At 59.0% G+C, this 10,404-nt stretch overlaps 1 protein-coding gene across 1 annotated transcript; it reads right to left on the minus strand.

The window, feature by feature from the left end:
- Nucleotides 1–2,525: 2,525 nt before the first annotated feature.
- On the minus strand, nt 2,526–5,079 carry HSPB8 (heat shock protein family B (small) member 8; the record flags this gene model as incomplete). Its single annotated transcript, XM_080628705.1, has 3 exons — nt 2,526–2,685; nt 3,724–3,787; nt 4,701–5,079. 3 exons carry the CDS (start codon nt 5,077–5,079, stop codon nt 2,526–2,528), a joined length of 603 nt encoding a protein of 200 aa, XP_080484831.1.
- Nucleotides 5,080–10,404: the final 5,325 nt, after the last annotated feature.

Raw genomic sequence — 10,404 nt, forward strand, 5'->3', positions numbered from 1 at the left:
ATGCACTGTAATTGCTCTAAACCCATGAAATGGAATGTAATTGGTGGAGTGGCCATTACAGGGTTGTGTTACAGCGTCTAATGGCTCCAAGCCATGACCTCACACGCAGGCTGAGGAAGGGCAAACAGCTCCCACTCCTCACTGACCCCAGCTCTGCAGCACCCTGGCACCCCAGAAGCACATGTCTCCCACCCCATCCCCTGCAGACCCAGGGGAGATGCTGGTGCAGCCATGCTTCACTGTTTCCAAACTTGTTTTTCCATCTACAGGAACACCGGTAGGGATTATTTATTTTAAAGCCTCCTTCACTTCAATAATCAGCTCATGCTTAAAGAAAGAGGAAACAAATATCCACTTACAGTTATTTCATTAGTGCATGATACTCCAGACAATGCAGCAGCTTGAGAAGCTGCACAGGTCCATGCACACAGCCTGTGTAAGAGGTCCTCAGTGCTAATTGCCAATGTCAGCCTCAGCCATTAAGAAATTATTGCTAATGCATCTTACAGCAGCCTTTATAAGATGCTATTAAAGAAGTCAGCAGACCCAAATAAACCAGAAAGTGATTAAAATATAGCAACCTGCCCCCAGACTGCAGGATCAGCAGGAGAGGAAGCAGAGAGCCACCACCTGCCTGCAGCAGCCCCAAGGTTGAGCCTGGGACTTCCCAATATACCCTGTGGTGGGAGAGGGGCTCAGCTGCAGCCAGTTTCCCCTCCAGCCCCTGCAGCTGCTACCCTGAGCCCACAGTGGGCACCGTCAGCATCCCACAGCTGGGATCCCAGGGATGCTGTGGGGCCGCATCCACGTACCTGGTCCATGAAGACACACGTGCTTCCCATAGGATCCTTCCCATGAAAAGTGCATTGAGGGGACAGGGGCAAAACTGGGGCTGGGCCAGGGATTTTTCCAACAACGAAAAGAATTCATCCTTTGCAGGGGAAGAGGAAGAGGAGGGACAGTTTGTGCAGGAGCGGAGTCACCCATGGGGCACACTGGTGCTAAGTGGCGTGAGGACAGAGCTGAGGCTGTGCCTCATGGCTCTTTAGCTTCCCATCCCCATGTGGGGATTACATTTCATGGATTATATTTGAGATGATTTCAAGGATTATTTCAAGGATTATATTTGCCTGGCAGAGCCTGGCTGAGTCCACAGCTGGTTGCCATTGACATGCATGGGGTGTTAAATACACATCTCAGTATAAACAGTATTAACCATCAAAACCAGGGTGAGAGCCTGTGTGACCCGCTGTGAGGTACCACCGTGGCCCCGTAACAGGGTTTACACCATGTGATGGGCTGTTGTTGGTAACCACATCCCGAAGGAGGCAGGCCCGGGCATGTGAGGCTGTATTTTTAACTCCCAAGTCCTAGTGACATGGAAAACCGAGCCCAGGTGACACAGGGATTGATGGAAAAACTCCTCCTGCCCATTGGCACCTCTGCTTTGCCAACCCTGAGCACTGCGGCACGTTGGCACTTCTTACCCGGTGCTTTGCCCCTGGGAATGGTTTTAAGGTTGTGTCCAGAGCCCCGTGGAAACCATTTGTCAGTACCATTAGCTGGGAAGTGCTTCCCCATGGAGCTGGATGGAAACGGGGATGGTGCAAACCCAACTTTCCAAGCTCAGAGGTTTGAGCATCCCCAAGCAGAAGAACACCTGCAACCTCTCAAGAGGGTAAGGAAAGGAGGAGCCCATGGTCCTCACTGCGCCTCCCTGGCACGGTGTTAGCCAGGACTTGGCATTCCCAGGCTGCAGAACAGCCAACGCTTCAGCTGCCCATCAGTGCAAACATCCCCACACATCTCTCCTCCTGCCCCCCATGGGCAGCACCAGTGCCAGGCTAGGAGGTGACATAGGGTGACATCCCCCCTTGTACCCCCTTAGGCTCAGCTGAGACACACGGAGGCTAAGAACACCGACTGGGTTTTATTCCTCAGGTCTGACAAGAAAAAGCACAATTCCTCTTTGGAAAAAAACAGAAAAGAAAGAGCAAAAAACCTGACCAGAACACGGAAAACCCCAAACCAACGTTCAGAACACGCAGACGGGTGGTGCTCCTCGGGACAGAGGCCGGGCCATCAAGCTCCGCTGCCGGATGCGCATCCTTTGCAGAGATATAGTTTATAAAAACAAACCCCCAAACCTACAGAGGAGGGAAGGACACAGGACTATGGGGATCCACATCAATTCTAGAGGAACAAAAAGGGCCCTTTTCTGCTACTGTCATAAATATCCCATCCGGGCGACTTGGAGCAAAACCCAACCATGAGGAGGACATCCGTTCTGCTCGGCCCCATGGGCACAACACCTGTACCGGCTCCTCCGACCCCTACAAGCCCTCGGGGACGGTGGCCTGGCACCCTGTGTGCGCTCTCAGCTGGTCCCCCCCGGGGTGGCGGGGGCTGCTGCCATCACCCTTGAGCCAGAGGCAGTCCAGACGCCGCGCCGCAGGGGACCAGGGAGCAGGGTTCCGGGGGGAAAGGGGAGAGGGGAGGAGGGATGCAGGGGTGCGGGAGGCTGCTCAGGCACACGTGGCCTCCTGGCTCTCGACGGGGATCTCGCTGCCGCAGCCGCCCTCGCCGTGTTGCTGGTAAGGGGGGATCTGGGGCGCCTCGATGATCAGCAGCCCCTCCGGCGACAAGGAGGCGAAGACCGTGATGGGGTCCACCTCGTAGGGCAGCCTGCAGAATGGGAGGAAGGATGGGATGGGTTAGGAGCTGGGGCTCACAGCGTGCCTCATCCCTGGGTACCACCAGAGCCCACCCAGCAGCCCAAGCGCGGGGCTCGGCAAAGCCGGTGTCCTTACTGGAGTGCCTGGGAATGTGCCGGGGACATTCAGAGCGGCTCCCGGCCCCTGCGGGCTCTGTTTAATCTCCCCGGCACATGTGTTTGATGCGATGTCACCCGCCCAGGAGCAGATCCTGCGCTGCCGCAGCGTCAGACACAAGCCTTGCCCGTAAAAGGAGCCGCTGCGGCTGCCGAGCACAAGCAGGAGAGAGCTGGTGCTCGCCCCAGCGTTCCCATGGGATGCACAGGGCTCCTCTGGGGTGGAAAAGCAAAGCTCCGGCTGAGGAAACCCTTCGTGTTCCCAGGGCTTGGCTGCTTCTCCCTTTTAACCCTGAGAGCACTATGGCTGTGGGTCGGACCCTCCTGCACGGGTGAAGCCTCAGGACTTGCCTTTCCTCCCTGCCCTTTGCTGCTGTTGTTGCCAAAATGAGCCATCGTGGTGAGTCAAGACGATAGCAATCTAACTGACATCATTCAGGTAGATGGAATATAGATACCCTCACACACAGGGATGTATTTTGGGGCTGATGATGGTGTCAGCCCATCCTGCCCTGCTGAGCCCCGGGGGATGTGCTGGCACCATGAGCACCCCCTCAAGCTTCCCATGCCCTGACTGGCTCTAAACACAGCCCTGGGCCTCAAGAAGGCTGGCAAAGCACCCAGAAACAGCTCTCTTCCTTTTTTACCTCCCTTGGGGAATCACTGCGAGGCCTGAACCAGCCCGGCATGAGCTGCAGAAGGGCAGGTTTCGGGGTGAAAACAGGCTCAGGAGTCCCCCTGCCTGCATGAGCCAAGGCGTGGGGCCTGGCACAGCTCAGCCTGCAGGGACGGGGTCCATAGCAGGGCAGTGACATTTGGGTGCTGGTCAAAAGGACGTGGCAGCCCCCGCTGTGTCCCAGCCCCGTTGGCAGCAGGGGCTGGCTGGTACTCACTGGATTTTCTTGGTGAAGTTCTTGGAGACGATCCCTCCTTCCACCTGCTGCTCCTCGTGCTTGCCTGTGAGGAAGGGAACCCCTCGTCATCACCGCACCCCAACAACAGAACCCAACAGCAAAGTCCCCAGAGGAGTCTTTTCCCTTCCCCTCTGCAAACTCTTCTCTCTGGGAGCCTCTCCCATGTGGGGCAGGAGAAGCCGGACACAGCACACCCAGATTTCCAGTGGGAGCCTGGGATCCCACAGCCTGCCAAGAGCTGGGCCTTAAGGAAAAGCCCCCAGATGCAGTAAAACCTTTGGAGGTGGCAGCATCCCCCCTTGCCCTGCTCCCCAGGCTAAGCTCCCCTGCCCTGCGCTGTCAGCATGGGGCTCCCTGTGGCTGGAGCATCTCTGAAGTTAAAACCAGGCTGCCTGGATCCCCCTGTCCAGTGGGATCCCTGCCAGGAGCCACGCTGCTCTCCCTGGGGACCCGGCTCGGGGTGATGCAGGATGTGGGTGCTGGGCTGAAGGGATGCTCCTGGCACATCCCCACCAGTAACTGCATTGTTAGGAACGTGCCTCTGGCCGGCTCATCCCCAGGCTGGGGTCTTTCCGCTGTCCCCCACTTCCCAGCACTGGAGCTGCCTCTCCCTTGGCCCCTTTAAAGGGTATCTCCCTCCGCACCGGCCTCACCCCAGCTATAATTAACCGAGCCAAGCCGGGGCCCCTCTTGGCCGCTTGCTGGCGGGTGCTGCCGCTCGCCCTGGTGCCTCCCTGCACATTCACCCCACAGGAGCCTCGTCCTTCCCATTTCTGCAACCAAACCGCCACGGTTTGTGAGCCAGGTCCCTTCATCGCACCCCCAAACTGCCCGCAGGGCTGCCCCTGCTCCCGAGCCGCTGCCGGCCTGAAACAGAGGTGATTTTTGTGCACGATGGCAATGCCTTGAGCCAGGACCTCCTCCTGCCCCGTCCTCCTCAGCGGCCCCGCTCTCACCTGACACCTCGACGTAGCCATCCTTGGTTTTGACCGTGAGCTCCTCGGGTTTGAAGCTGTGCACGTTCACGCACACCTTCCACGGCTCGCGGGGAAAGGGCGCGGGGCTGCGGCTCTCGGGGTACCCCCCGAAGTGGGCGCCGTAGCTGGGGGCCATGGTGGAGGCGCGGGACATGCCCGAGCGCAGGGGGCCCGGCCAGGTCGTGGTGAGCCGGGGCCGAGCCCAGTCGGGCCAGTCCGCGGTGAGGTCCCCGGGGAAGGGCGACATCCCGAAGTCATCGTCCAGCAGGCGCGAGGTCAGGCCGGGCTCCCGGAACGGGTCGCGGACGCTGCGCCGGCCGGGGTAATGGCAGGAGAAGGGCATCTGGCTGTCGGCCATGGCCGCCGTCAGGGGGGTCCGGACGGGTCCCCCGGGGCTCTCCCACGGAGCCTCAGCCCCTGCGCGGCTGCTCCTGGCTGCGAACTTCCCTGCGGAGCCCTTCCTGGAGGAGACGCATCCACCCCCGGCGGGACGCGGGTGCCGCGGGGACCGTCCCTCTCCTTGCCTGGCACCAGGTGAAGGACGAGGGCGCGAATCAGTTCAGGGCTGAATCACTACGAGCCGGAGGAGCGCAGGAAGGACGGAGAGAGCTCTGCAGCCGCCAGAGAACGCTTCCTGTCTGGCCGTGATCCCAGACACCGGGAGAAGAGAAGCAGAACTTGGCGGCAGAGGGAAATAAAACACCCCAAAAGCCCCGAATATCCCAAGGTCCAAGAGCGCGCCCCTCCTCTCACTTCTCAGCGCTTTATGTGCGACTTTCCCCACTGCTCCTGGCCGAGAGCTGCAATAAATGCCTGAACTCGGAGCCGAGAAACTTCTCCAACCTTCCAGCCACGGGGCGAGCCCTATTTATACGGGTCTGGGAGGAGGGGGGGTGTTTTGCAATCCCTGCCCTGTCAGCCGGGTATTTTGGAGAGGATGAAACAGCCGTGGAGAATCCGGGCTGCGGCAGCTGACCCCTGCCGCCAGCCTCAGCATCGCGGGGCCCCGGCAGCTGCCCCGGCCCCCGCTGCCCCCTGCGCCCAGCCCAGGCACCCAAAATAGCCCCGAGCTCAGCGCCGGCTGCCTCCAGCCCAGGGTCACCCGTTAAAAATACCCCGGTGGGGCTGGGCCCCGCACTGTAAATCACGAGTCCCCGCGCCAGCACGGAGCCACTGTACTGGGAAATGGGTCACTGGGGGCACCTCCAGTGCGCTGCTGGGAGGGTGGGGGCTTGGGGACACTGAGGCAGGTGAAGGACCCCTTTGTGGCCCGGAGCATGAGCCAGCGAATGACAGCCTGGGGTGGGTTGGAAAGGTCCTTGAGGTCATCCAGCTCCAACCCCTGCCACGGGCAGGGACCCCTTCCACTGGAGCAGCTTGCTCCAAGCCCCTGTGTCCAACCTGGCCTTGAACACTGCCAGGGATGGGGCAGCCACAGCTTCTTTGGGCACCCTGTGCCAGCGCCTCAGCACCCTCACAGGGAAGAGCTTCTGCCTAAGAGCTCATCTCAGTCTCCCCTGTTTGAACCCATCACCCCTTGTCCTATCGCTCCAGTCCCTGACGAAGAGCCCCTCTCAGCAGCCCAGGGCTGCCCGGGTGTGAGCTGCACTGCGGGATGCAGGAGGAAAGCCAAGGGATGCTCCTCTCCAGGGAATGTCCGGAGCCGCATCCTCCTGACGCAGACGGACCCCAGCGGCGGCGGGGCAGGGTCCTTGCTCAGCACCGGCCTCCCCTCACCTTCCTCCTCCTCGCCCCGCGGCGGGCGCAGGCAGGGCGAGGCGTTAATCACAGCCGCGGCGCTAATTACAGGGCAGCGGCAGCGGGAGCGGGCAGCGCCGTGGGAAGAGCCTGCGAGCTCCCGTCGGCAGACGCGGCCCCGGCCCTGCACGCAGCGGCCATACCTGGTGGCAACGAGGGGCTTCCCGGGGGGTGGTCCAGGCACGGCTTGGGTGCGCGATGGGATGCGGTAGAGGATGGGACGTGATCAATGAAGGTGATGCTGAGTACGGGGACCACTTCCTCGTGCCACATCCTCCCTCCTGGCTCTGCCTCATGCTCCTTCTCTCCAGCATCTGCAATTTCTCTAATGGACTTGATGGAACTAATTACAGCAGGAAGCTTTAATGCAGCCCAGGCCGCGCTGCAATTCAGCTGATGGTCACTCCAGCGGCATTAATCACGCTGCTCCGACGCCACACTGCAAGGGGAGAGAGCTGCCTCTCCTTGGTGTGGGGCAGGGATGCTCCCATGGGATCAGCTCCTTTGTCCCCGCCATGTACAGGGGTCTCCCTCGGGTCTAAGGGAGTGCCTGGGGAGGTTCTGGCTGCTGGCTGAGCACCCATGGATGCAAGGAGGCAGCTTCCAGTGGAGGGGCAGAGCATCCCCCTCCATCCCCTTTGTCCTGCCTGGGCCTGCAGCCCAGCTCCTCTCAGCTTGGCTGGGGAGCGGGGTCACCCCAGCTCCACACCCGCTGGAAGGGGACGAGCCCCGGGGTGGTTTGGGGCAGCTCCAGGATCCAGCCATTTCCAGGAGCCTCCCAGCATCTCCAGCCCCACATTTCCCTGCACAGCTGCGGGCCACGCTCCCTCCCCGGCCAGGAATCCTCCCTGGCACCTTGTTTATCCCAATTAGTCACATGTCCCCTCCCGCCGGCTCTCACCCTCCCTGCGCCATCCCGATTTAGCTCCTGTTGTTACAGGAGCCTCCGGCCCGGCCCCACCGCATCAGCTCTGGGCAGCACGAAGCAACCTCCCCCCCGCCCTTCTCCTCCCAGTGACCTGGGGACGCTGCCGCCTGTGCCCAGGCCCTTCCTGGGTGCCCTGTTGGGGACAGCAAAGGGCAGGGAGAGCTGCCACAAGCACCAACCCACAGCTGCTCTTGCTTCACCCAGTGCCCCGAGGAGCCGGGAGCCCAGGGCCTTGCCCTTCCCTGCAGAGCAGCTGAAATAACCCAAAGCATCCCACCGCGGATCCAACAGGAACGTGACCACCGGGGCTGCGATGAGAAGGAAACACTGTCTGAGACTTTATTGGAACCCTTCTAACCGGGCTAACAACAGGAATACCCCAGGAAGACTAAGGAATACAGTCTGCGTTGGGGTGGAGAGCAAGGGGTGTCACAATGAGGTCACAGCAGCAGATGGGAATGGAGCAGCGGGTGAGGACACACGGACACCGGTTCCCTCGCGGCTTTTCTCACCTGTTTGTTCCAAATCCTCTTGTTCCTGGGTTTCGGAGGCAGAGCTGCCCCGGGCTGGGGAGGTTCCGGGTGTTGTTCTCTGGGCAAGAGCCCAAAAGTCATCAGGATGCTTAGCCGTGGATCTGTGGCCACAACAGTGGGTGCAGCAGGGCTCCGGAGACCCTCCCCATCCTGTGCAAACTTCCAGGTAGCAGCAAAAGTCATGAGGATTCTCTGGTAAGGAGGTAACAAAACCCCAGTGGGCACTAAAGGGCAAAGGCATCACTCAGGCACCTGAGTCTGTCCCTTTCTCAAACAAATACCCCGATAGCTCCAGGGATGGGTGCCCTGCAGGTGGAAGGGGGCAAGGCAGGACATGGCACAAGGATGAGGGCCTCAGAATGGGTCAGGGCGGACATCCTTGCTGCCCGGCAAATCACTGCAGCCCTATCCCTTTTATCACATCAGTGAAAGGGTGACAAGTTCCCCCATTAACTACTGAGAGCCAAGAGGGGGCCAGTGGTGGGAGATCAGAGATCTCCAGGGATCTCTGCGTGGCACAGAGGAGGAACAGCAGGATTATTCCTCCACCACAACAGGCCTGGCACCTCCGAACGCCCAGCCCTTTCCCAGCGGCTGTGATTTGTTAACAGAAGCTGGTCCAAGCAGATGGAGGATTTTCCCCTGCTTCACTCATCTTCATCTAAATGAGATTCCTCTGAATCACTGGCAGTTGAGCTCCAGCTGACCTTGGTTTGTCTCCATGCTGGTGACAGCCTCACTCACCAGTAATCCCCCTCTCTGATAACCTGCCTCTAATGTATATGGCAACACCTCGAAAGCTCCCTGCCTTCCTGGACCCAATGGCAAGACCCAGATAGCTTTTTTAAAGGGATGCTCAATAAATAGAAGAAATAAATATTAAATAGAGGCCAAGTCCTCTCAGCCTGTTCAATGTATGTACAATGCATAGCAAAATAACAGTGATTGGCTGTTGCACACAAGTTTGGTACAAATTCAGTCCCCCAAAGCAACAGAGACACTGAGAAAAGCTGCAGTCAACACAAAGCAAAGGTCAACGGGGTGCTGGGACTCGTGAAGGAAAGGAAGAACTCAGCAGTGCTTTGGAACATCCCTTATCTTTGCTGTCCAGCAGACCTGCAGAGATGGTGTTGGCTTGTCTGAGCCTGGCCCCAGTGCAGGGGCTGGGAGAGGTGGGATGAGCCTCGCTCAGTGTGATAACCCCAAGGTAGTCCCAGGAGCAGGGGGACCCAACAGCACATTGGGATGGGTGCTGTGGTGTGCTCTGCCGGGGAAAGGCAAGCGGGGTGTTTATGGGATGGAAACAAAATCATGGGTGGGGAAGAGCCTGTGACTGAGGAAAGCAAAACCCTCTGCGACAGGGCCTCCAAAAACCAGCTGAGGTGTTCTCCTGATGCCTCGAGGCTGCAGCCAGCCCTGGGCGTCCCCTATGAGGCCAACAGCAGGTGAGCAGCAATTCACCAACACTGAGCTGCCTTTCCAGCAGCTGAATGCTGCTCGCTGCAGAGAGCACCAGCAGCAAGCTGAGATGCTGGATGAGGAGCAGAAGTCCATGAAAGCGATGAATGAGCAAAACAACATTAAGAACTAAGCAAGTGCTGGCAAAAGGCACAGACAGGAAAGCTCACGGGCTTCAGGCAAAGCAACAGGAAACCCAGCTTCCACAGACAGGGAGGGTGATGTTCCATTGTACTACACATCTGAAATAAGTTAAAAGGTAAATACCACCACTGAGGGATCTCGTGTACACCTGCACATATACCCGCACATCCACGTACACACACAGGCTCGGTTGGGTCCTGCCACCACAGCTGGGGTTTTGCAAGCACCTTCAGCCTGGCTCACTCACTCGCTCGCAGTCTCATTCCTTTAGTTTTTCCATGGGTGGATAAACAGGGCAGGGGAGTCCTGGTGATGGCATCCTCCCAGGGGGAGCAGCGGGGCCTCTGCAGAGCCACTCGGTTTCGGGCTGCGCGGAGCCAAGGCAAACAGCAGCAGCAGCCAGCTGGCACCCCGCCGGGGGAGCACGGACCGGCCTGAGCAGGGATGGGCTGAGACTTCCCCTTGCAGCACTGCAGACACCCCAGTGCATGGCCAGCCGGTGAGCAGACCCTTGCTGCCACCTCCGTGAGGTCGTGGACCCATTTCTATGGTCGCATCCATCACAAATCTACTGAGAAACCCTGGATTTTACCATGAGAATGGACCAACAGCTCTGCCCTGCGTCCCGCTGCCTCTCCACCCTGCTCCAGAGAGTGCAGCCAAAGGGACACGTTGGCAGCAGCAGTGACCGTCCCTCCTCACCAAGAGGGGCCAGGGCTGTAAACCTTTACATGAGACCAGCGGCATGGATACATTCAAACAAACAAACAAACAGATCTCAAAATAACTTACGGCTTCAAAACAAATAGAAATAAATAAATACTGGTACCAGGGAGCACCTGCATCCATTCTGACATACGAT

This window comes from Psittacula echo (genome assembly GCF_963264785.1).
Source record: "Psittacula echo genome assembly, chromosome: 13".
Classification (NCBI taxonomy): Eukaryota; Metazoa; Chordata; class Aves; order Psittaciformes; family Psittacidae; genus Psittacula; species Psittacula echo.